A 27,864-nucleotide genomic window follows, 5' to 3' on the forward strand; every position below is an offset into this window, starting at 1 on the left:
CCACAATTAATATCCCCAGAAACACAGGATTTCTAATGACACAGTAGGAAAAGCATAGGCTGATGTAACAGAAATGCCTTATTCAAGTTTGGTGAAAAATCACATCCCTCAGAAAGTCTCAGAAACAACCATTGGCTAGGGATAATTTATTTTGTTCGAGAAAGAAGAAATATTTCTCCCCCCCTCCACCCACCCGTTACACTACTAATGTAATATGCATGTGGAAGCTGGAAAGGTAAAACAAACTGGTGACACAGTAAACGTTTATACTCACAAGGCTACCACAGTAGATAGATGATGGTAACACTTTGGAAAAACATGAGAGCGAATGAATGAAAAGTCCTTTGTTTAATTGACTGACCCACTCATTGCTTATCCATTGTTCAGTTTCTTACTTTTAACATACCATCATTTATTTGAAGGGCTTCACGTACTTTATCTTTAATTCTCACGATAATCCTGCAAAGGAGGTATTATTCATCCTGTATTACAGGTAAGAACCCTAGGCAGCAGAGATGCTGAACTCTATACCACTGAAGTTGCAGAGCCAGAGCTGACCCATTACTGCCTCTGTGACTCCTGATGGGCTTGGGACGTAAGTTCTGGTACCTATTACCTAGCAAAGCCAACACTTACTCAGGGAAACAAGGATACTTAGGAAGTGTTATGGGCTGAATTGTGTCCCCCCGCCCCCAAAATGCATACCTTGAAGCCTTAACCCCTGGTACTTCAGAACATGACTGTATTTGGAGATGGAGCCTTTAAAGAGGCTGATTAAGTTAAAATGAGACCACTAGAGAGGGCCCTAATCCAGTCTGCTTGGTGTCCTTAGAACAAGAAGAAATCGGGAGCCTGGGTGGCTCAGTTGGTTAAGCGACTGCCTTCGGCTTGGGTCATGATCCTGGAGTCCCGGGATCGAGTCCCACATGGGGCTCCCTGCTCAGCGGGGAGTCTGCTTCTCCCTCTGACCCTCCCCCCTCTCATGTGTTCACTCTCTCTCATTCTCTCTCTCTCAAATAAATAAATAAAATCTTAAAAAAAAAAAAAAAAAAAAGAACAAGAAGAAATCTGGATGCACAGAGACGCCAGGGGTGTGTGCCCACTGAAAGACCATTTGAGGACATAACAAGAGGGCAGCCATCTACAAGCCAGGAAAAGTCCTCAGAATGAAACCACCCTGATGGTGGACTTCCAGCCTCTGGAACTGAGAGAAAATAAACTTCTGATTTAAGCCACCCAGTCGTGGTATTTTGTTATGGCAGCCCTAGGAAATGAATATAGGAAGAGAGAAGAAATCACCGCATGCAGTAACACACATACACTGCCAAAGGAACCGCAGCCCATCTGTTGTTCAAAACCGGACCGAGTTGTTGCAGATTTTGGCCTTGTTAATGAAACAGGAGAGAGTTCCATCCCTGGAGGCACTGAAGGATCGTGGCCCTGCCTGCCAGGCACACCCCTTCCAGGATATTCCCCTCCTACCACCCTATCTACCTCTTCTCTCTCACACACAGAAACATGGCTGAAATGTCCCCACAACGCCAACACACACACCCTAACAAGCAAGGTACATAATGAATTAAAAGCATTTCAAGGCATGGCCCAGTGTTGTTACCTCAGACCTTGCTGGGATAACATGACATTTATAAAAATACAACCCACTGGATATTTGGCACAGCTTGGGAATGAAGAATATGTCCACTAAAGAGCCAATACCCCAGGCTGTCAAAAAAATCTCAAGCCAAGATTTCTTTTATAAACATTACCTATCTTTTAAAATTCTACATTCTAGGAAGTAAAGAAAATGTCTGCTTATTTTCTAAGTCTCTTTTTGCCTAAATGTAAAAACCATAAGCCATACATAAGAAGATATTAACTGCTTAGTAGTCAAGGCACACCGGCGGAACAGCTCTGTGCGTCCGGCAAAAAGCCGCAACACTTGCAGCCGTGGCCCTGGGTCACCCTCGCCCCCAACACACACCTACGCAGAGCTCCCACTCTAACACTGGCCACCTCCAATCCTGATGCACACTGAAAGGACGTATTTGCAGATTATTTTTTCAGATACCAGCCAACTAATGTTCCCGTTCACTCTCTCACCCACCTTGGACCATACAAAATTTAACATCTGGGAGGATAAATGCAGCCTCAAATGCATATGACAAGGGCGAGCAGTCATCGACGAATTCTCCTCAAGCAAAGAGGGTTTGCCAGCTTCGCTCTGAGGTCCGGGCCCTGAAAGGCCAACTGTGGTATGTTTGAGTTTCCATCAGGCCTGGTGCTTGCTGGCCGCTGCTATGTTCAGTCAGAACCCCACGGCCCAACTGTCCTATAAACATCGCACCCTTCTGCTAAGAGCTGCTCTGCTCACCTAGCCTTGCTCCTTGGAGCCGAGGATACGCTGGAGCCTGAATGTTAACTAACACTTGGAACACAGCTGACCCATCTCTTCTCCAGGGCAGCGACTGCTCGGAAAAAATACGCACATTCACATGAACCTAACAAGAACAGGAAGAAAAGTCCAGATTTTCCTCACCATGTGCCACCCAGCCATGTTTACACTGATCGCAAGTCCTCAGGTTAATCTTCCCTGGCTGAAAACATTCACACGTGCAGTTTACCAGTGTGCAACGGATGGCCTGAAAAATAAAGGAGGAAAAAAAAAGGATCAGCATCTGTTCAAAGGTACTGTGTTTCTTCACCATTTTAATAAATAACATCCACTTCCATTTTTAAAGGCTTTATGTTGGTAGGGGCCTGGAGAGTTTTAAAAATAAATTTGGATCAAAATCTCTTACAAAAAAATGTAAGAAAACAAAGCTCATTCACTAACAGAATGTTTTGTGTCGTTCATATTTAACCTTTAAATTAGAAACGTAGACCAAGCAGAATAAGAATAAAGGATTACATATTCTACAAGATGCTTGATTTGTAACGCTAGGGATCCCAAACAGAAAAAAATATTGCTGCTACTATATATTCCCATTTAAGTTTATCCACTTGGCAATAGCACAGAAAAATACATTCTAATACAATAATGCTCAGGTGAAATGTTGGTGAAAGTAAAACATGACATACAGATATTATTATTAGAATACTACTTTTCTTCTGCTGAGTTTCACTTAAATGCTTTGCTAATCTATCAGATATACTTTGAAAGACACTCCTGTCGGCCCAATAAAATCTAGCATAGTTCTGGTATTATTTATCTACTTCCCAATTCCTTGCTTTTTCCCTTTTGACGTATTAATTTCATTTTCATTCCTATTTTGAAAAATACAAAACAACCTTCCTTTTACTTTTTTTTTTTTTTTTTAAAGTATGCTCCCAGTGTGGAGCCCAAAGTGGGGCTTGAACTCACAACCTTGAGATCAAGACCTGAACTGAAATCAAGAGTCGAAGTTAACCAACTGAGCCACCTAGGCGCCCTCTTTTCTTTTACGTTAATGGTGATGTTAAGAAAATAAGTTTAGGGCGCCTGGGTGGCTCAGTTGGTTAAGCGACTGCCTTCGGCTCAGGTCATGATCCTGGAGTCCCGGGATCGAGTCCCACATCAGGCTCCCTGTTCAGCAGGGAGTTTGCTTCTCCCTCTGACCCTCACCCCTCTCATGCTCTCTCTCTCATTCTCTCTCTTAAATAAATAAATAAAATCTTTAAAAAAAAAAAAAAAGAGAAAAGAAGTTTAAATTTGTTTTTAGATTAGAATAGGAAAAGCCATTTGTGTAAACATCTTATATCTATAACAACCCAACTGTATCTTAGAAAACTGGAAAACACACTCAAAAATCTTTCATTTCTTTACAGGTACTTTAAAAAATCATCTCACCGGTTTATATTATAAAGTGAATCCACAGAAAATTAGCATAAATGAAGTGTAACTTTTTATGGATAAAAACCTATGCTTAAAACTTGCTAAAGCTGACCTATGCTCCTAGACTACAGTTAATAAATTTATCTCATACATTTAGTTCTAATTTGCATGGAAATTCCAAAGACAGAAGGGATTTAGTCTGATCATTCACAGATTAACAATCTACGGTAACTACCTGAACTGACAGGAAAAGATCTCTCTACACCTTTAGATGCAATCAATGCTTACTGATTTGGGGTGCTGGGGGGCAGGGGGGTTGTTGGAAGAGAGGCATGGAACTACCTGAAATTACAGTTCTATAACTCAAAGCTATGCTCACTTACACAACTTCCAGATGCTCATATTCCTGGAACCATTTGGATTTTTATATAAACTGTCTCACTTTTAACAGACAGTATTTTAGATATTGTTAACACAGTTGGGCCAAATTATATTTACAGAGAATAAGACTGGACAGAGTTTTTACTGGTCCCTATGCTTTGGATCAGGCAACTTAGAAGTATTTCTCTTTTCATTAATGAACATCAATCTATAGGTCCCAGTTCGGTTTGCAATGAGAGTCCTCACTATAGACTCCTTTCTTAGTTCACCTCCACCTCTAATTTGCTGCTCCATTACCACTAGGGAAACATGCAATTGTATAATCTGCCTGATATTTCAGGGTCTGTCTTCCAATGTCAACAGTCCAATTACATATTAGCCAGACTGTAAAACTTTGCTGTATGCAATGGTGACTGGAAGAACGAGTAATAAGAACAGGGATACCAAAGGAAGAAATGCTGACTAAGCAAGAATAATATATGCATTTGTAGGTTACAGGGGGAAATACCTCTCCTGAAATTTCTTATTTCCACTTCAATAGTTTACTGACCGAGCAGTATATCAGAACATAACAGGTTAGAAACAGTTTATTTAAATATCATGTTCATTAGTTAATGAACTCACAATTTGATTGTAATATGGTCAAAAAACCCAAACCCAAACAAAACGGTTTAGAGGGCAGTGTTTCTACTAAAAACAAGGTACTTTACAAACTATCTAATTATAAATTCAGATACGGCAACCACATTGACATTAAAATATTCATGTAATCTGAACTGTAATAATACAAGCTTTCATAACTCCCCCCCCACAAAAAAATCACCTCTGCTTTACCAAAATTTAAAAATTCCCAATAAAAAGATATGATTTCTCAAGGACTATATGTTAACTCCAGCACAAGAGACATACATATTTTCAGTCATTAATTTGATAACATTCAGTTATTTTACAAAAATAGCCTAATTTTACATTGTGTTTAAAGCACACTCTTCTCAGTTTTAATTATAGCTATATTCAGGACAGAACAAATTAAGAGACTGTAGATTTGCTTTATTTTTATGTATAATTATTTGTTCACTAGTTGACTCATTCATTTACACTGAACTACTCTATGATTTAAATATTTTCTCTGCCTAAATAACTTTATACATCTGGCACACTTGGGAATTAAACTTTTCAGATCATCATCCTTTTTAACGAATTCTACTCTTTTTGTACCTAAACACACAAACATTGGAACACCTCAACTCCTTCTGTATATAAACACTTAAACACTGGAACATCCATTTTGTATTTCTATGAATTCCAGAAGGTCTATTTGTTTTAAATTCAGATTTTTATAGACTACAATTGTTCCTTAAGGGAATTATATATATTTAAACAATATGGTCTAAATAAATATTCTGAGTAAGAGACTATTGTGGCTTCAAAGGAAGTTTTATTCTAAACAACACTTTTCAAACAGCATAAAACTCGGACATACTATTTATTCACAACAAAACACAACCAATGTGGTCATCCGCCAACTCACCCACACCTAAAGAAAATAAATTACCATAAAATTACCAAAGGCAGTTAAGCCTCGAAAGCGTACATGCTTTACAAGGACACAGCTGGGAAGAGTAGAAATGGATAAACTTTCATTTTTTGTAAGCACATTAACTTCTTCCTTCCTTCAGCTAAGATGTAAGCTCCTCCCACTCACTGCTGGGCGCTCTCAACTACAGAAAATCCAGAGATGAGGAGGAAGTGGCAGAAAGGGGACGCCAGGAAAAGGACAGACAGTTTAGTCCGACTGTCCCCCCCTGTATCTGCAGGGATCCTCATGCAGGTCTAGCCGTCTCATATTATCAGCCCCTCCGTGCCTCTTCAACAGCGCTCGGTAATTCTTTCCTCAATTCTGACGTGATCAGCATTGCCAAATCCCCCAGAACAAGAATAATAATGAATTTTTTAAAAATCTGGCTACTTATTAAAAGTAATTATTCCCTCTGCTTACCTTTACCATGGATTTCTTGAAACAAAAATCCACGCACCCACTGCTTTTAACTTCTGCACCACCACCCTACATTTTAATTTTGCAATCTGGATTCTGTCCCACGCGTTTCTGAAACTTTCTCCAAAAGGAATGTTCTCATTAATTTTGGTCCCTTTCTCTAGTCTCCTGGTCTTCCCAGACCTCGATGCAGCTTACGGCACTCTCTCCTTCATTCCTGGGCTGTAGAGACCAACTATCCTAGTTTTTCTGGCAGCGACGTCTCACTCTCTCTCCACTGTAAATAAATACAGGTGTTTCCCACGCCAGGCTCTCATTTTTTAATTTGGCAATTTTATCCCCTCCTACAGCTTCAAATATTATCACTACACAAAACCATCATTTTGGAGCCAAGTACTGTGTTAAGTGGCTGGAAACGGATGGCAGAGTCCCTGTGCTCAGGGACCTGACAGAGTTTGTGGGCAGTGGGTGTAGAGAAACGACCCTAAAAGAACAGAAGGACGCCCTCACATGGGCAGGAGAAATACCATCTCTCCTTTTTTATTCCTCTGTCTTTTCTTCTTCCAAAGATAGGATTTTAAAATTTATAACAGTAACCTATTACCCATTATCATTAATAATCACTAGATACTGGATATTTGCATTTTCCACTCACCATGTTAAATATTTTATAAATATTAGCTCTTAATCGTCAGAAAATACCATGAGGTTAGTACTATTATTACCTTTATTTCACAAATGAGGAAAATGAGGTGGAGATAATTCAGTACCCTGCCTAAAGCCATTGAACTAATAAAGTCATAGGAATCAAACCCAAGTCTGTGTAAACTCTCCATCTGACTGACTGAGAATTTCAGTTGTAATCCCATTTACAGTCAGACAGTCATGGGGCAGAGCCCCTCAACCTGCCCCACCACCATTCAACCCCCGTTGTACATGGTTAACTCATGCCCATCTTCCACATTTCAACTCCAATATTACTGCCATGCCCCAGGGCAGTTGTCTTCATCTCCTGGTCAAGTTCCCCATTAGTTTCCTGTTTCACAAGGGGTCTTTCTGTCCTAGCACGTATCATGGATGTGAAGATTTATCTGTAACTTATCTTTATTTATCTATTATATATAAATGTATTTATACATCTGTGTGATTATTTGATTGATGTCTGTCTTTCCCTCTAGAATTTAAGCTTCATGAGGGCAGGGCAACACATTTGTGGTGCTTACAGTGTATACTGGCAGATAACAGGTACTCAAAAGGCACTTGAAGAAGTACATGATCCTCTGAGCCTCTTTCCTCATCACTAACAGTAGCAGTAATATCACAAGAGAGTCAAAGGCTTAAATGAAATAATGACTATAAAGCACACAGCACTGTGCCAAATAATGGGAAAAGCTCAATAAATGGAAACCATTTATGACCCAAGAAACTTTCCACATATTATATTTGAATATTTTCCCCTTATGAGTCTTCCCAATGTACTATTTTCCTAACACTTTATAAAATGTTTAATACATATGTAGTCGTAATGAATAAATGAACACTTTGACATATATGATGCCATATTATGTATACTATAATCCTCTAAGATAGATATGACAGGGATTAGTATTTGTTTTTAATATTAGGATTTGGAAATGTTTATATGGATATTACATGGCTCTTAAATGACAGGGTGGATTTCCCAATTATTAATCAGTTTATTTCCACTCTCTAGAGAGGACGGAAGAAAACATACAATTAAACCAGTAAATTATAAATACTGACATTCAAAAGTATATCTAAAATAAAGTCAATTAAGAATAAAAATATTTAATCAAGGTTCAATCAGTAAAACTTTTATGTTTGAATATTAAATAAAAGTGCATTTGAAAGTATTCTGGATGAGTTCCAAAGCTCTATTCAAGTAAGATTCTGTTATCACTAAAACTGAAGTCTCTTTAGCTTTATTATAGTCATAGCTGGCTTGAACTCTGCAAGTATATGTGAACTGCACATCAATCTTCTCACTAAGTGACATTTCCCAGGAAAACACGATTGTTGCTTCAGCTAATATTTAGTGTGCCTCACAAAAGAACTATAAACAAGTCTCATTAATGAATCTATTAGCTGTTTCTTGTCTGGGAACACTTATACAAGTTACATATTAATACAAAATAACAAAAGGCAAAATAAGGCCACGGGGCAATTAGAACCATAAAACATATATTCTGAAGGAGCAATCATAGGAAGGAAAAAAAAAAAAGAAAAATTTAAATTCTAGGTTTTGTCTTTCCCTAAGAAAAACTATTTGCCAGGAGCTCCCTTCAAGTGTTTATTAACCCTGGCTAAATCCCCCATATATAACTAAAAATCTTTATTAAATTGCTTTTCCCTTGTTCATTTTTGGGTAGGATATCAAGATTTATAACCTAGACTATGAAATTGTATTTGAATCATTTTTAAATGTTTAATAGGTAAGTACCTGGCCTACATTAAAACTGAACTATAGAAAAAGCTGATTATTAATATAGTACCCATTCTGTCCCATCAGTTTCTTCTGTAAACTTAGGTAGATTCTAGGTGTATAAATTAATTGGCTATGATGGTTATAAGTGACAAGGCTCACCTTTTTTATTTTTAGCAAGAACAAATTTCTTAATGAATTGAATTTCCTACTTTGGAAGTCACATGTAGATATCATAAATATGTAAAATTGGCCAACCCTCCATGAGGATATAAAATAGTCTATGTTATAATGAATTCTTATTAAGTCATCACTACATATGTTATTCATCTCCGAACACAGACACAAGTCCAAAAAGGAAAGATATACATGGTGTCAGAGATCAAATGAACCACTTTATTGGGTAGGAAAATCGTCCTTGAAATACTTCGGTCTTAAAAAAATAAAAAATAAAAATCTGAAATAGAAAATTATCTGTTAATGAATCTGGAAGCTAAGTATTCCAATACTGTCACAGATTACATGGTAGTAATTACAAAGTAACAGTTACCAAGCAATTTGGATGAAGAGAATGGCCAAAGAGATGCACAGAGATTAATGGGACTTCCACATATTTATACATCTTGTATACGAAAACCTAAGACAGTACTTCAAAAACACTGTCACGAAGATTCTGAAGAATTCAAATGGCAGTAAGGTGACTAAGTCAGGAAATACCTCCCTGTGTAAATTTTTTTAAATTTTATTATGTTATGTTAATCACCATACATCATTAGTGTTTTTTTTTCTTTTTTTCTTTTTTTATTATGTTAATCACCATACATTACATCACTAGTTTTTGATGCAGTGTTCCATGATTCATTGTTTGTGTATAACACCCAGTGCTCCATTCAGTACATGCCCTCTTTAATACCCATCACCAGGCTAAGCCATCCCCCACTCCCCTCCCCTCTAGAACCCTCAGTTTGTTTCTCAGAGTCCATAGTCTCTCATGGTTCGTCTCCACCTCTGACTCCCCCCCTTCATTCTTCCCCTCCTGCTATCTTCTTCTTTTTTTTTTTTTTAACATATAATGTATTATTTGTTTCAGAGGTACAGGTCTGTGATTCAACGGTCTTACACAATTCACTTCAGGTAAGTGTTTCCCTTCCCATTTTTCACATGGGTGATACATAAAGCTAATGGAAAAGAAACAACTTCCAAACTAAGTGCTCTGAGTGTTACCTAAGACTTGGAAAATCTCTATGACATTGCCTTTGTAGAGCTCCTCAATATCCTAAATTTGGCCAACACAAAATGCAGCCTAAGCAAACAAAACTCAATTTTTTTGAATGGTGGACAGCTTCTGAGTCAACTTGAACTAGGCAGAAGCACAAGAAACTTACTTTTACTTGATTAAAATTCTCAGACATGATTAAAGCAAAGGTATGTCCCCCTGTTGTGCTACAGGGTTTTGCAATCGGGTGTTGAAATAAGACAAGATGGCATGAGTTGGACATAGAACACTGACCAAAAGATCCATGGTTTTAACTGTCCTACAAAGAAGATTTATAACAATCTAAAAGTCTTATCTAACTCTAACTATGAGACTATTTTTTTAAAGATTTTATTTACTTATTTCAGAGAGAGAGAGCACAAGAGAGAGAACAGAGGGAGAGGGACTCGATCTCAGGACCCTGGGATCATGATCTGAGCTGAAGGCAGACGCTTAACCAACTAAGCCACCCAGGCACCCCAACTATGAAACTATTAATATAAATCTATAGTTGTAATAAGGTGGGTATGTTTTCAGTATTTATACAAAAAAAATACAAATCTGAGTTTCAATGGGGCAATGTTCACAGAGTTCACAAAAAGTAATTATCAGTGATTATAAAATATACTATAAAAGTTAAGGGTCCACAGAGTGTTAAACTTCATGTAAATACCACTACTCATAACAGTAATAATAGCAAATGAGAAACAATGAAGTTATTCTGTCTGCTTAACAAAATTCACTCAAAATTTCACAATGTGAAATTACAGCAAAAGTATCTATCTTATTTGGTGGTAAGATAAATTTGAGATTGAAAAATTAATTAACCCTTCAGTAACAGGTTCCTTCAAATTTGTCTAAATGTTTTTAACGTCATATGAAGAAATAGCAACTTGATGAAAACGATCATTTTGTTGTACCTAGGCGCTCTGAAATTTCTTAGTGTCTTCAACAATCAGATTTTGTGGCTGAATCAGAGGATTTGAAGACACAAGTTAAGGCCAGACTCACTGCAAGGGCCAGATGCCATTGATGTAAACATGGTCAAGATGAAAAGCTGAACAATTCAAAGATGGTCAAACAAGTCACCATGAGAATAAAACTATTGATCAAGGAATATATCATCTTCATAATAAACACTTCTCTAACATAACTGAAAGAGATTCACTGGGGAAAAGTGGCCTTTCAAAACCATTTACTGTTAAAAGTCCAGAGATTTTAAACCTTATTTTGAGTTTCTCTTAAAAGCTATGATCCTTCCATCAACTGGTGAATGGATAAAAAAATATGGCACATTCCAAATGATGGAATATTATTTGGCCATAAAAAGGAATGAACTACTGATATATAGTACAACATGGGTGAACCCTGAAAACATTATGTGAAGTAAAAAAAAAAAGCAAAACAAAACAAAACCTAGTTACAAAAGAACACATATATAGGATTCCATTCATATGAAATGTTCAGAACATAAAAATCCATAAAGACAGAATGTAGTTAGTGGTTTACTTAGGGCTTGCAGGGGTAGCTAAAGGATTTCTTTTTGGGGTGATGAAAATGTTCCAAAAATGACTATGATGATGGTTACAAGCAACTATGAATATACTAAAATCTACTGAATTGTACACTATAAATGATAGAATATATGATGTATGAACTCTATCTCAATAAAGCTGTTTAAAAGGGGCAAGGGACAAAACTCACTGCAAAAGCTGGTTTCTACTGGTGGCATTAAATTACTTAACTCATAAGATGGCATTCCCCCGGGATACATAATGTAGCATAATATCCTTCTTTAACCTAGTAGGTCTTCAGTATGCGAATGTTAAATGAGTGAATAAACAGAAGGCAAACAAAAAAAAATGTTCCTGGTACCTAAATTTGAAAATCCCTTCTACTTTGAAAATATTAAAGCCTAATATATCCATCTAAAAATTGGCAATTATTTTCTAAGTCCATTGCCATTTTTCCTTCAGGGAAATCTAGGACATTCTTCAACAAATTGGGGGGAGGGTGGCTCTCAGTTATGCTCAGCATACTAATACCAAGATACTTAAACAACTAAGAGAATTTGTTAAAAATTGACAGTAATGGGGGTGCCTGGGTGGCTCAGTTAGTTAAGCGTCTGACTTTGGCTAAGGTCATGATCTCAGGGTCCTGGGATCAAGCCCTGTGTAGGGCTCTGCACTCAGTGGGGAGTCTGCTCTCTGTCCCTCTGTCCCTGTTCCTACTCATGCTCCCTTGCTCTCTGTCTCTCAAATAAATAAAATCTTTAAAACAAATTGACAATGATGAATTCTGTCATGTATACTAGCAAAAACATTCCTCAATTTACTGCAATGAGAAAGTTACTTCTGCAAAAGTCAGGTTTTGGTTTAGCGGGAGGGAACAAAGAAGGAAAACCATAAGCTCCTGAGTAAATGTTTATACATGAGTGTGAATGTTTCTAAGACTATGTGTGAATACATAAACACAAACAGGGAGAAAGAGACATATACACAGGCACATAAATTTTCACAGACATGGGTCCAATGAGCATCTGTAGTCATTACCTTACGACCACAACCTACTATCAATCGACATGAGGAAGACCCCATTTAAATAATTTAGGAGTTCAGAGCAAAAATCAACAGCGGGATATAGCCAATTATATAAGGAAAATATCCATGCTTCTATGGCATCAAAGCATATTCAGGCTTTGGAGTGCATGTGTTACTTTTTTTTTCCTTCAATTAAATTAGGCCTATGGTAATACAAGCTATTTTGTTAGGCAATTAGTAATATTAGAGAAACAGGAAATGAAAAGGCATTTCAATTTGGGCAGAAACATTTTATTTTCTTACCTAACAGTTAACAATTAAGATATTCCATTTATTGCCTGTATGCTCACAAATTTTACAGACTACTCACACAGGCAGCTGTGATAATTAGAAAGGAAATACTCTTTCAGTGAACATACCTATCATCTAATTGAAAATAAGGGGTTAGCTCATCACACAAAATAACCCATTTTAACTAAACTCAGTGTACGTTTACCGGAATACATAACTTTATATAAGGAGCCAAAGCACCTCTGATATCATATGAATGCTAAGTAATACTCATCTCATTTCACCTTAATGTTGAATCAGCAATTTTGTATTCCATTGATATACATTTTATTCATTTTCACTAATGCAATTTGAAAGGTGGTAATGTGATTACATTTCTCTGTGGCATTCATGAAAACAATTACTAATATAATATGATAGGGAAGACATTAATAAGGAAGGGATTTATAATGAGATGCAAGAAGATTTATAAACCTTTAAGCACTTTACAAAGAAATACTCCTCATTAGGCAAGAAGCAAGACAAGATAAAGCCTTAAGTTCCAGTATTTCTGGAGCAGCTACAATCCTGGGAAGAACGATTTGCATGATGATCTCATATTTTGGTGACCAAGCAGAGAGGTGCAGGAATAACCCAAGACTTGTCCCAAGTTGTGCCCAAATGTAAGACATTATCCTAACTTGATGACGCCTCTCCTTTCCAGACAGCATGGGAAGGACTCCTTTAAGGGAGGAGTACCTCTAAATCTCGATCCTCTGCAAAAGGAGCTAGCCACATTATTTCAAATGCCAGAGCACAGTAATCAATCCACTTACCAAGCAAGAGCATAAGGTGGGTGACCTTTTAACTAAATTTACTCCTCTAGGCTTGTGAAAAGAATTTATCCCAGGGAAGCAACAAGGGAGACAAGTTGTTGCATTTTAGAATGTATCATTTCAGATGACAACTCTGATTACCCAGGCCAATTGAGGCAGCCTTTGTGTGACTAATAATATCCACGTTTGTTCAGTGCTATGAAGCCTGCATAATACTTCAAATACATTCTCGTATTTAATCATCAAAATCTCCCAAATTAGAGATTTTTCAAACAGCAGAAAATGAGGCTCTGAGATGTCCTTAAATGGCCACCGCTAGTAATCCTGGGCTCCTTCCACTCTGCCTGTGTATGAAAGGCAAGAAGCTAAATAATCCCCCTTGCTACCCTCCCTCCACAGTGAGATTTCCTCAGATATATTTTCTTTCAGTTCCAACAGGAGTTTATAACCGAATAAGAGATGTGGACAAAACTACACTCAAAGGGAGAGGTGTGGGTAAAGGTTTAAGCAACTTGAAAAGGTGGGGCAAACAGCAAAGTAAGCAGTTAATTTATATTAGGATTTTCCATAAAGTGGTACATTTTAGACAGAGAAAGTAACTCTGAACAGCTTTCTATGGAGTCTTTAAATGATTATATTAAGAAAGGCCAAAATCTGAAAAAAATGACACAAGGCATCCCTAAGAACACATGGTTCCTTTAATATCACCTTATTTCTACCTGTCTTGGGATTGCCCATTAGTAAGTAGCATATCTCAACAAACATTTTAATACTTTCCATTGTGCATATATAACTGTACATCACAATTATGTCTGATTATGAAAGACTATGTTTCTTTGCCCAAGAGCAGATATCACCTCAGGAATCATACCTATTACAAATAATAATAATGATATGATGAACAGTCTACATGCCCTCTTATACGTTATTTATGTTAGGTCACAGATTCCCTAGGGGTCCGTGCCGAGACCTGGACTGGCTTCATTAGAGCCTCATATAAATCACTAAAGGCACATCTTGATTTTACCACTGGCTAGAGTTGCCAGAATTTTTCAAGTGAAACCTTGCAGGTAATACATTTTTTAAAAACACAAACACAATGTTATCATTTCTTCTAAAAGGTTGTTTTCTCAAATTCAAAGGGCTACATTCAGATGCTCAGAGAAATCTCACAAATTTCTAAGGAATCTATAAGTATCTGAGGGTAAAATGTGCCCTAGAGTATTGAAAAAACATTATTCTCTTTTTTCTTGTAAGGATTAGTTGGTTAAAAAGACAAAGAGAGACATATAGAAAAAGATGGCAAAAAACAGACCATCTAGCTGCTAACAAATGCTTCAACTTCACTGAGCAAACAGAAACCTTTGCAATGGTTGTCAGGAACTCGGAGCTAACTCTTGAAAATTAAGAAATAAATAGAAAGCCTTGTGGGGAAAAAAAGGGAGTCTTCCAGAGCAATGTTAATGTCATCTTGGGCATGTGGACTGGGTTCACATGTGTGTCAGCTGAATCAACATAATGGCCTATAACAGCTTCGAAGCAGCTAATATGGTCCATTGGGTCAATAATCCGTGAACTAAGAAGGATTTACTTGATAGACTATAAATGGTTCATAAGAACTCAAAAATCACTCCATCAGATCAAAAATCCAATTTTCATATGGTGCCTTTCTACGAATTAGCCAAAAGAAAGTAATAGCTCTAAAGGACTTCAAGGTCTATCAGTTAAAAATTTACTTTTTAAAGAACAGTGTATAGGAGGAAGAATTAAATGCATCTCTCTCTCTCTCTCTCTCTCTCTGGTGAACCAAACTATTTTAAGGGGAAAAATATATTTTATGATGGAAAGCTAATACACAACGGGAAATATTCATGGGCTTTTCACATTTTCCTATGGGTACTTGAATGTATGGATACAAACAAATGAAAGCATAAACATACGAATGTATCCTCCATCCCACCCCACCCCCTGGATATATCTCCACTTACCCGCATACATTATCACTAATTACAAAACACTATTTCTAGGATAGCAACATTTAAAGATGAAGGTTTATATTTTGGATTTGCTTCTTTGCATAGTTTGTGAGAGTCTGTAGTGTGAGGCACGTGGAGACATTTGAGATGGCATATGGATACTGGCAAATTCTTTCATCTTTCCGTATGGAAAAGTAGGCAAAAAAAATAAAAAACTACAAAAGGCAAACAGTAGGAACTACAATACGTTTTCCACATTTGAGAGAGAGAGGAGGGGGCTGGCTAAAACATATATAGCTGGTGTTTACAGATAACTTCAACTTCTGCCCACTCTAGACTACAGAGAAATACTAGCCTCATCTTGTATTTGTGAATTTCATTATGTATTCACACTAGGTGATAGTGGTTGCAGATTAATTTTTTTTTAATATAAGCCTATCTATGTGAATAAATGTATTTACTAAGTTTGTGGCAAGGAAGAAAAGCAGAGAAAAATGCTCCAAAAATATAACAGGCTGTAATCAGAGTTCTTAACAAGAAAGAATTCCTTTCCTAGGGAAGAAAATGCGATCTATCACTTCTCTCTCAAAATGCTATTAGCTTCTCTTCATCATAAGAACAACAAGAAGGAATCTTTTCTCTTTTCTTTTTACAGGAGTAACACTGAATAAAATAATAAATGTTTTTACATCAAAATGTATTAGCTATTGACATAAACTCAGTCCTCTTAACTTTTACATAAGAGAAAGAAAAATTCCAATAATTCTGAAATAGACAGATAAAACTTTTTTCTGTGGCCACGGCCATGTACTATTATATGTAACTGCTTATTTTTAAAAAGAGCCTTATTGGTGCTCTCAGAAGGATTTTCTTTTATACATAGCTTTATCCTATAATTTTGTCCCTGTTGGGCACGCTGCCTAAATTTAAACACAAACAGTCAAGCAATGAAGAAACATTAACACATTTACTGTGAACAAAAACTCCCAGTTGTACAGTGAAATTTTAATACATTTCAACTTATCTCTTTTAGTAATGGGGAGAGTACAAACCCTGCAGGAATTCGCTCTGCAAACTGGTAATTACAGTAGACTCACTTTTTTATAATGCATATGTATAGTCAGATACAAAAACCCTGGCTGCCCTTTTGATGTAGGTTACAATAGGAATGCTTTAAAAATTAAGAAAATCTACAGCAATTCTAAAGGAATGCATTATTTCATGGAAAACTGTCCTTTAACTCTGTATATGGACGCAAATAGACATATATTTAGATATTTGCTTTATACACCAGAAGGCACAAGTTTTATCAGCATGTGCTTTCATGTCATTTTCCCCATAATCTAAGTGTATAGAATAAATCCACTTTTTTTTTTTTTACAAAGCTGGATGTGATTTTGAATATCATAATTCATCTCTCACATAAAGATGATATTCTTTCATCTGTCTGGTTTTCCTAGTTTTGGGGATTTAAATCTATATTTTGAGTTCTCATAGTATATCTTTATTACATAATTCAGGATTCCAAACCAATAATTTGTCTCTCAGCACAGGCAGACATAACCCCTTGACAAAAAAGACCCTTGTACATACCTGCACAGAACAAGAGCCATATACTCTATTATTAATACTAGTAGCACAGAAAGCTGACAGAAATGAAGTAAAATCTCTGTTACTATTCACATCACTTGCTAGACACTTTATATTTATCTGTCAAATTTTTGGTTGCATAATAACTTTCTTAGAGAAATTGAAATCTGAAAGAATGCTAAGAGGCTATCAATATAAAATTTACATTAAAATCATGTTTGTAAGTATTGGCATACTGGGGAAAAACAAAAGCAGAGAAAGCTTTTGAGTAGATATAACGTGAAATATTTTGTGAATTTCAAAATAAATAAAGTAAATAAGTTGCTAAAATGTCTGTGACTGAATAACATCTACAAATTCCAGGGATATCTATCTGAAAATAGACACTATAAAAAAAAAAGAAAAGAAAATAGACACCATAAAATTCACACAATACATAAAACATATAGAATGCATTACCAAAATATGCAAGTTGTATAGAAATCATTTCCTGGTCATCCAAATTCAGATAAGAGTGACAAGAGGTAAACAGTCTCAGTCAGCTTGGCTGTGTAAGACTCCAGTAACCACTGTAAGAAACATTTTAGGTATTCCAGAAAAAAAGTATCTTATTTTGACAATGCATACCTAGCTCATCTTCTAGGCAATATTAGTAACATTCTCGATTTAGGTCTATCATTATAGAAAAGAATACTTTCTTCTCTACCATTACCATCTTTCTGCTCCCAAAGTCAACTTATACACACACACAGACACACACATACACATATATACACACACGGTGTACCTGAAACCAAAAAAAAAAAAGGAAAACCAGACTGATCACAGCTCATCAACCAGGCACTAGCTCTGTCCCAGTCAATGTGCAATCTCTGGACAATACTTAACTGCTTCTGTCTAGTAATGAAATGCCACCCTCCCCCTTTAAAAAGCCAAGCACCAAAATATATTTTCTTCAATATTCTTTCCTTAAAGTCAGGTTTTTTGCAGCTGCCCCTGTTCTTTGATCCAAATGTTACCAAAAATATCAAGCTGTGGCTTTAATATGAAGAAATGAGCAGGAGTACGCCTCAAGGATGGCTCCATGTAAAACTGCAGCCTCTTGAAGAATCCATTCACACTATATAAACACAACTGAACACTAAAGAGTAACACTTTTAAAATGTTTGTGGTCTGTCATAGACAAAGCCCTCGTGCCTTCATTTGCTAAATCCATAACTCCAAAGACAAGGCTAGAACTTGTAAAACACAAATATGCCATCTGCTCTCTCCTAATTAAATTTTGAATGCAAAGTAATCAGGGATAGGAGTTTAACATCAACCATATTCAAATGATTTGAAGGGTTAAATCCTAACTTGTGCTACAGTCATATACAACTTTCTTAGGGTCAAAAAGTAAGAAGTACAAATTCAAAATTCGGATTCCCTTGCTGCAAGAGACCCCAATAGCTATGAACCAAAGCCTACCATACAACAGACTTCAATGCCAAACACGCACACCCTTCTAACATCTTCTCCAAATGAACAGCTCCCTCAATTTTTCTTTCAGTAAAGGTAAAAAGTTGGCTGAGGGAGTCAATTTGAGTTCCCTGTACAGACCGATGAAATCTTCTCAATCTGCTTTCTTGCTCTGGAAAGGAATGAAATGGTCAGACTATTATAGAATCCTGGTTAGTAGGTTAAGATGAAAAAGAGATAATATATTAAGATGTTTAACACTTTCATATACTTCTACTTTTCTTTAATGAAATGATTCAGAAGGTAATGCTATATGTTGTGGTGTCTCCACCTCTTCAATACGATTACCATCAGACAAGTCAATACATTACTGGATGATGGGATGATCAAATACACACAAACTAGCTTTGGTGGTCTACAAAGAATGATAAAGGAAGACAGTAGCAACCAATAAAATTTTACTGCATTTATCACTCACCCACATTCAGAACCCTGATATATCAGAAACCTATGCCTAGTCCACATTATGTATTTTGAATATTTCCAGAGGGACCCTAAGTAGACCACAGACCACAGGCACTGCTTTTCATGAAACTGGACGTCAGTGGCAAACAAAAACAAAAAACACAAGAAAACAGAGTACAGACTGTATTTCTGCAAAGTACCTCACAATATTATAAGATAACTATCTCCTACACTATTTGGACAATTAGTATGCTCCACTTGGGTGAATCGTAGATAGATCAGGAAAGCACAATTCAATATGAGTTAACTTTAACATTATCTGAATATCTATAGAGCTGGCAGTGAACATGTTTTAATATTTTATGTTTGATCATATCCAGTAAATGTGGAACTATCATTTTAATTGTAAAATATATTACCTGTGTTCAAGTTAACATCAAAGTATAGCTGCCTGATGGTATGCCTTGGATATAAGTAGGAGTGATAGAATTTTAAGTGGGTATATGTTTGTATGGTCTTATTTTCTTTTAGACTACTAGTCTACAGATACATTCAGCTTTGTACCTCTTCATCAAATAGTAACAAATTTTAGAGTTAGACTATATAATGCTTATCTAGCCATATTCTAACTGCCAAAACATCATTCTCAATTTTTACTTCCACGCAAAATATTTTTGATTCTGTGTGTCAGTTCATTGAAATAGAGATTTCTTTCCCCAAATTAATCTGCTTAATTTAAAAAAGTTAATGATGAGGAGGAAAAATCTTCTGGTGACAAAAGTGGTATAAAGTGGTAGTGTTATATCAACTACTAAAGCCTGTTTGTGTGTGAGGCTATTCTATAACACCAGAGGTAATAACTTAAGACTCAGCACATAGGTGTCATGTATGTTACCTTTACGTCTGAGAACCAAAACATATAAAGAGGACGGGGTGAGAAATGTAAAACATGCGCAAATAGTGCTTCCAATATGAAACTACTTCTTGCTTTCATTTAGAATCTCAGAAAATAGTGTTGGTGCATCTTTTACTATTTTGACACTGGAGATAAAGCAAGGGGAGTCTACAATGAAGGTGTGATTTATCAAGGTGCTGAGAAAAGAAAGTTTCTTAGCACTATCTCATCCTCTTATGCAACTGGCCAAATGCTTCCACTTCTTTAAAAAAACAAGGCAAAACAAAGCTCTTATCTCTTAAGTATAAAAGAGAACAGGTATATGTAAGAATCATCCAAGGCACCCTGCAGAAGTACAGGTTGCCAGGACCACACTTCAGAATTAATGAGTTAGCATCTCAAGTGCCACGCATGATCCCCAAAGGGAGCACCCCCTAGAATTTCGCACCCTGGGCACCTCAGTAACCTCCCCCTAGTCTCAGCCCTCTAACCGTTTATATTAGTGTGGTGCCCCAAAGAGGCATGGAACCATGTTGAGAAGTAGATAAAAGACATAAATGCAAGAAGATGCTCTGCTTGAAGACTTCAGGGGTGAAGGGAAACCCCAAACTTGTTTCACATCCCTCTGGATACCGTGAAGGAAGTAAGCAGTTTCCTGAGGAAGGCCTCAGGAACTTTTCCAATGTTAGAAAGCAGAGCCTCTCACAGGGAGCTGTGGTCCAAGCCAACAGTTGAAGCAAGATCCCACTACATACCCCTGAGCCTGAAACTGATTGGGGCGGAGGGTGGAGAGGGAGTTGGAAAGGGCCAGGGTCTGGGTGCCTAAATGGCTATCTGTTTGCATTTTAAATTGATGCAGGGAAGAGACATGAATGATTCATAGGACTAATCAATTCCCTTTGTAATTCCTTTCCTCCCTTCTGCCACCACTCACAAATTTTTCAATATGCATTTAAGAAAGTTTGCCTACAACTGGCAATGACTGCAGTTTACTTTGCTATAAATGGAAGTCAGGTAATACCTGCACATTTTGAAAAATAATGTATAGGAAAGTGCCCCTCCAACATATCTGCTCAGTAATGCATCTCTTCTCTTCCCAGTCCCTTCCCTTGTACATAATCATCAAAGTCTGGAGCCATATACAGCAATCAAGTTTTGACATACTTAAAAATTTCTAAGGACAGGGTGCTAATCTGCTCTCATATTTTTTTTGTCATTCCAAACCCCTTGCAGCAACTAAATCCTTTGCTCCAGGCCCTTATGAATACAAAGCAGGTTCATCTTCTAATTTACAGTAATTGTAAGTGAATTGGGCCAAATGGCTCCCAAACTGATTTTTGAAAGACTGATATGCCCTCTTCTGGCTTCTTATTTAAGAAAAAAAGAAAAAAAAAAATGCTAGTATATCAGATGCATAAAAGTGGGAGGTAGAAGTTTGTCTGTTTATTTACTATATTTACTACTGATAATTTTAATTACTTAGTAGAGATTTTCACAGGTAAGTGACAATATTCGGAAGCTCCAACATTATACAGAGTGAGGATGCCTTCCAATGACACAGTGCTCAACAAAGGGGCTTTCAACGAATTTTTCCCCAAGTCAAATAACAATCCTGAAGAGGATATAAACTGCAGGAACAGGGGTCAGAAAAGTAAAAGCAAAATATATGTACCCACTAGCAAAATATGAGAAGAAGTCCTCCCCTTGGTACCACACACACCATCAGCGTGCCCCACTGTATGCCCACGCAGGCCTGCTTTCACAGCTCGGGGCCGACAGCAATGCCAATTAGTGTCAGCTGTGATGGGGTTTTAGAGACTCAGCCCTTTGTCTTAGAGGAAGTGGGCTGCAACCACCAACTTACTGTACAGAGGCAACCTAACAACCCATTAGGTGGAAATGACTTTTCAGCCACTTCCTCCAGGGACTACATCAGAAAATGATGGCTTAGACAGATGGGAACATTTTTACATTTCTGTATTAACTGCATCCAGGAAGGTGGATTTTTATCATTTAATGCTTCCCAATCCTCATTTCATCCCCTTCTCCCCTCTACGTTATTCCTTTGCTCCATATAATATCATGATATACAGTATTACATAATAAAATGATGAACTTTGGAAATACAGGGAGCTGTCTCTCTGCATGTATTAACAGCATTCTATGGGTTATCCACTAAAACTTTTGGGAAGCACTAATAACAAGAAATTCATTACTGGAATATTGCTCTAGAATAGCATTCTGTGTTTTGAAAAGCTGTTGATGGTTATCCTTTATACCTCCAGTTGTCAAACTAGTATTAGATTTGATTAAATCTATTAAGATGTAAAAGCAATCCTACTCCTTAGTCCAGGAAAGGATGAAGTCAGGCACTGCTAAAAGGAATGTTCACACTTCTGTGGCAAAGTCAAGGCTGGGGCTCTAATCCAGCATTATATCCAGGTGCATGGGTTGTGATAGGGTTAAAAGGAACATTTACTTCCACTCATAGCATCAGATAGAATATTAACATTATACAAGAAAACTTACAATCTGTTAAAATTTTTAATTTCATGTTCTTTAAAATGTGAATTTAAAAACACACATGGGGGGCACCTGGGTGGCTCAGCCGTTAAGCATCTGCCTTCGGCTCAGGTCATGATACCAGGGTCCTGGGATCGAGCCCTACATCGGGCTCCCTGCTTGGTGGGAAGCCTGCTTCTCCCTCTCCCACTCCCCCTGCTTGTGTTCCCTCTCTCGCTGTGTCTGTCAAATAAATAAAATCTTTAAAAAAAAAAAAAAAAAACACACACATAGGTTTATTAAATACTGCCCATGTAAACAAACACTTGTTAAACATTTAATAATCAGATTTGTCCTAATCCACCATAAAAATCATACTCTTTTGTCCATGTGCAAAATTGCTTGGTTTAAGAATATCACTTTGAAACATTAAATATCCATAGCATACATAAACATTATCAGCAATAAGCAGATCTCAAACATTTTTATAATAGAGATATCCAGTAATCAGAACGCCCTTTTTTATTCAAGATACTTCAGTGTGGACAGAACCAAGAGGATGGAAGTACATCTGGCAATAACTTGAGTTTTGTTTTGTTTTAAGATTTTATTTATTTACTTGACAGAGAGAGAGCACAAGCAGGGGGAGAGGCAGAGGGAGAAGCTGACTCCCCACTGATCAGGGAGCCCGATGTGGGGCTCGATCCCAGGACCCTGGGATCATGACCTGAGCCAAAGGCAGACACTTAACCGACTGAGCCACCCAGGCGCCCCAATAACAACAGGTTTTTCAGTAATGTTTTATTTTGAGTGAGCTTCATAGCCAATACCTCAAATACAGTGTTCCTGCTCATAATCTCAGCTTTTTTTTTTTTTTTTAAAGATTTTATATATTTATTTGACAGAGAGAGACACAGCGAGAGAGGGAACACAAGTGAGGGAGAGGGAGAAGCAGGCCTCCCGCTGAGCAGGGAGCCCGATGTGGGGCTCGATCCCAGGACCCTGAGACCATGACCCGAGCCGAAGGCAGACGCCCAACGACTGAGCCACCCAGGCGCCCCTCCTGCTCATAATCTCAGCTTCTTAAAGCATGAGAGATGTAAATTTTTTCTTTAAAATTCTTCTGTTTAGGTTTTCTTAAAAACCTTTCCCTCAAGCTCCAACAAATTAAATGTCCTATAAAACATCTAATATGTAATATTCTGTCATAGTCCTAATTATAACATGTTTAAAATTTTCACATAAATTATTAATTTTTTCCTTACTCAAATCAAATATAGAAAGATACAAAGGTACATAAATTCTAGTAAATAAAATTTTGGTTTGTATACTAAATAAAATCTTATATAAGTAATACTAAAGGTCTCAAGTTTTATTTGATTTGGATGTTGACAAAATGGTTTTTTTATCTTGTTCAAATTAGTTCATGATTTTGAGAGCATTAGCAATTTTCTTGCTTATTCAACAGAAATATAACATTAAAAGCAGATATCTAGGCTCTATCTTAAAACACCTCTCTCTTTCTTTCTCTCCTGGAACCGGTGTGTACACAGCATTTTAAAAAACATTTTATAAAAAAGAAGCAATACTGTTAATTTTCATTATATTCCAACACTTTAATTTTATGAAACACAGAACTACTATGTTTATTTTTAAAAAGCTGCATGGCATCATTTGAATTCAAAGCAAAATCATAAAACTTTCTTTAAAAAATCCTTATCAATAAAAAGGATTTTGAAAGATAGTAGTGACAGCCTGCACAATGTTGTAACTGTACCAAAAGTCACTGATTGTACATTGTAAGTGGTGAATTAAACATTATGTGGATTTTACCTTAATAAAAAAATAGACCTTGTAAAACAAAAGATAAAAATATTTCTGGGTGTCAGTCTGTTTTTATGTGTTTTAGTTAAATGAATAAGGACTATACCAAACAAATCCCCCCATTCTTGGGAATTACAAAAATAGAGAATAAATTTTCTTAATGGACACATCTCCTTCAATATAGACTTTATAAAACATCCCCTCACACGTGTTAAAAAACAAATCATGATTTTAAAAACAGCACACTTAGGACTTGACTGCTTTCTTTAAAACAAGCAGAACAGGCTCTGTTGATACAAGTACCAATTCACTAGAAATAAATGAGTAAGAAGAATGAAGAGAGGAAATATCCTCCTTTAAGATCGTGTTTTTAAGAATGTATTATTTTATTTGTATATTTCATATCCTGTCTGGAGGGTTTGTATTAATATTGGCCAACACTTCTCCTTCTCATGAATTTACTATATACCAAGCACTGTTCTACACACTCCACACAGAAAAACTCATTTAACCCTGAAAGTTACCCAATTAGGAGGGTATCACACTATTGTTATCTCTATTTTATAGGTAAGAAAACCAAAGCACAGAGACAAAACCTAACCTTCCCAGGATTCTAACTCCGGCCAAATCTAGTTCACTGACCAGGCTCTAAACCATTAAGCTTTACTGCCTCAAAGTTTTGAAATCTTCATTTATGTCCCATGACTACCATGAAATAACAAGTGCTACAGGGGCACCTGGGTGGCTCAGTTGGTTAAACATCTGCCTTTGGCCCAGGTCATGATCCCCGGGTCCTGGGATCGAGCCCCACGTAGGGTTCCCTGCTTAGCAGGGAGGTCTGCCTCTCCCCCTGCTCTCTCTCTCTCTCAAATAAATAAAATCATTTTTTTTAAAGTGCTACATAACTTTTCCCCTTATTTAACATGTAAGATGGGCTGAATTAAGGTTTTTCTTACTGTCAGAGAAAGAACCCAAAGTGAGAATTTCAAAAAATATGAAATAGGAGTATATTAGTGCCAAAGCAGACTGGAGCCATGAAAATTAGTATTTTTACAATTCAGAGTACACACTGATATACTTAGGTGAAATTTAATAAGGAGTTATTCCAACCTTTCAAGAACGATCTTTTTTTTATACCAGCCATTTAGAAGATCCATTCACAGAATGGAAGAAAGGGCTTCCAACTTCAATGATAAGCAAGTTTGGGGTCCTACGTAAGAGAATTGATTATTTATAAACTAGTTTGCATGTGTATTTGAACAGGGAATAAAGAAATGTACAAAGGACAAAAGTTTGAGAGAATAGAGAAAAATGTTTTTTAAAGGGATTTTCCTTAAAGGGTAACAATAATTTAAAAAAAAAAAAAAAAAACCACCCTAGCAGACTGTGAAGAATGGATTAGAGGGGGAAATAAATAGGTATTCAACTTTTTAAAAGGGATTCACTTTGATAAAAGTAAAATGAAACCTCAGAGGAAGAAAACTTGAGAAAACAAGGAGGGATGGAGGCAATCATAAAGGAATACAGAGAAAAGGGGGTGCTGTTCCTATGAGGTCCCGTTTAAAACCAACACAGGACCTGCTCCACACTTATAAACCTGGTCATAACCATTTCAACTTTTGTTTGTTTTGTCTTTTCTGTTTCAACCTTGACAGCTCAGATCTGAACACAGGGAGCTGTGATAAAGGTTATACTTAGAGGTGAATAAACAATTTTATTATATTCTTATGGAATACATGTTCAAGGAAAAAAAATAATGAGACAGTGCCTTTGGTTATCCTACCTTACTAATCTTGTCAAAAATAATACACAGAGAAGATAACGACTGTATTGGAACACAGCTCAGTGCACTCACTTATGTTACACTGATGCTTTCATTATCAGAGGAGGTTCTTTTTAAGACTTCTTAATAGCAAATGCAATGCTTTCCTACCCTTCCGAGGAAGTTATGACTTTCCTATGGAAAGCCCCATAATATTCTAGTCACAAATGCTAGTGATCTAATTTATAAACGAACAAAAATTAACACTTTTAAAAAGTCACAAAACAAGGAAATGAAATCTGGCTCCCATGAAGGTCAGTGTGGAAGCAGTTTTCAAATCAGTTAGACAGGGTTTCTGGTACCTCCAACTTATTCTTACTACCATTATCTACTCCCTGGTTTCCAAAAGCCCCATGGTGGGACTGGTAGCCACACTGCCCTTCGTGTCCACAACGCGCTATTTATAATGAACAAAACTTTAAGAAAGTTCAGGCAACTAATTCATACCAGGGGAAGGCAGGCAAGAGAAGAGTGGAAAGCCGTGATTAACTAACTAAATCTACCCTTATCCTCCATTTTCCTAAGGGTACTCCTCACTTACCGTGTGACCATGTGTAAGGTGCTGATCTTCTGAGCCTCCACTGCTTCACTTGTAAGCAAGAGAATGATACTACTTTTTATATGGGGTTTTTATATACAATAAGGACCATTTGTCTACAGCCTCACAAAGAGCCAAACACATAGTAAATGGTAAATGAAAACTATTATTATGTTTACCAATCTTTATCTTAGGCAAAATAAGCATTGCAAGAAAATGTTTCTGATCTAAACAATACATGGCCTCCAGACATGTGGTTTATATGTTTAGATATGCCCTCACCACTATGGTGAGGTACAGAAGCTGATGTGGTAAAAAGAGAATCTGACAGGGGGAGGGAGTCAGGGAGACCTAAAAAACGGAGTTATTACTTCCAAATATGTCATTCACTAGCATGTGAACCTGAAAGAGGTGAAAGTCAAAGTCTATTTCCACTTCCTCTTCTAGGACAATAAATGAGTTGGAATATGCTCCAAATTTCCTCAAAGCTCTAGGTTTATACAACAATGTACTAGCTTTTATCATGTACTTATGCTTCCTAAATATCACACATCTTCAACCCAAATTTAGTCTATACAGTACAGGACTGGGATTTCCGTTTGGTCATTTGGTGCTGTGGAAGAGCTTTGTGCTCTTCATCTTCTGAAATGAAGATGCTCAATGCAGGCTGTGGAACAAGAGGCTGTCTGATGTACAGACTTGGCCAAGTCTAATCACTGACTGGCTGGAAAAACTGGCACCCCAGGGGACCTTCCAGAGCCACTATTCATGGGGTCAAAGAGCTTTTATAGTAGAAGTTTCAGAAATGAAGTCATTAGTTAAACAAATATTTTCTGAGTACCCACTCTGTGCCCGGAACTGCAAATAAAGACACTGTTCCCTCAAGACATTTAGCCTGCAAGGTAAGTAAATGAGTTATTTAAAGTACAGTGGGATAAACACAAGGTGCTATACCACACAGAGAATGCACCCCGAAACCCAGTCTTCTAGAGAAAGAGACCGCTTCATTGAGGAGAAAGGAAGTAGGAGCCTAAAGGTCAAAAGGTGAAAAGTAGGGGCAACTGGGTGGCTCAGTTGGTTAAGCGACTGCCTTCGGCTCAGGTCATGATCCTGGAGTCCCGGGATCAAGTCCCACATCGGGCTCCCGGCTCAGCAGGGAGTCTGCTTCTCCCTCTGACCCTCCCTCCTCTCATGCTCTCTGTCTCTCATTCTCTCTCTCGCAAATAAATAAAATCTTAAAAAAAAAAAAAAAGGTGAAAAGT

General features: G+C 37.0%; 1 protein-coding gene across 22 annotated transcripts in view; it reads right to left on the reverse strand.

The window, feature by feature from the left end:
- Positions 1-27,864, reverse strand: part of BNC2 (basonuclin zinc finger protein 2) — a 433,411-nt gene that overhangs the window by 159,605 nt on the left and 245,942 nt on the right. For all 22 annotated transcript variants that reach the window (XM_045882449.3, XM_064579724.1, XM_064579719.1 and 19 more), the window contains one exon: positions 2,537-2,639. In XM_045882449.3, the coding sequence (XP_045738405.2) occupies positions 2,537-2,639 (103 nt within the window). The remainder of the gene's footprint in view (positions 1-2,536; positions 2,640-27,864) is intronic.

Source organism: Mirounga angustirostris, unplaced genomic scaffold (assembly GCF_029215605.1).
Source record: "Mirounga angustirostris isolate CCGP_5_RB_7025 unplaced genomic scaffold, mMirAng1.0.hap1 SCAF_15, whole genome shotgun sequence".
Classification (NCBI taxonomy): Eukaryota; Metazoa; Chordata; class Mammalia; order Carnivora; family Phocidae; genus Mirounga; species Mirounga angustirostris.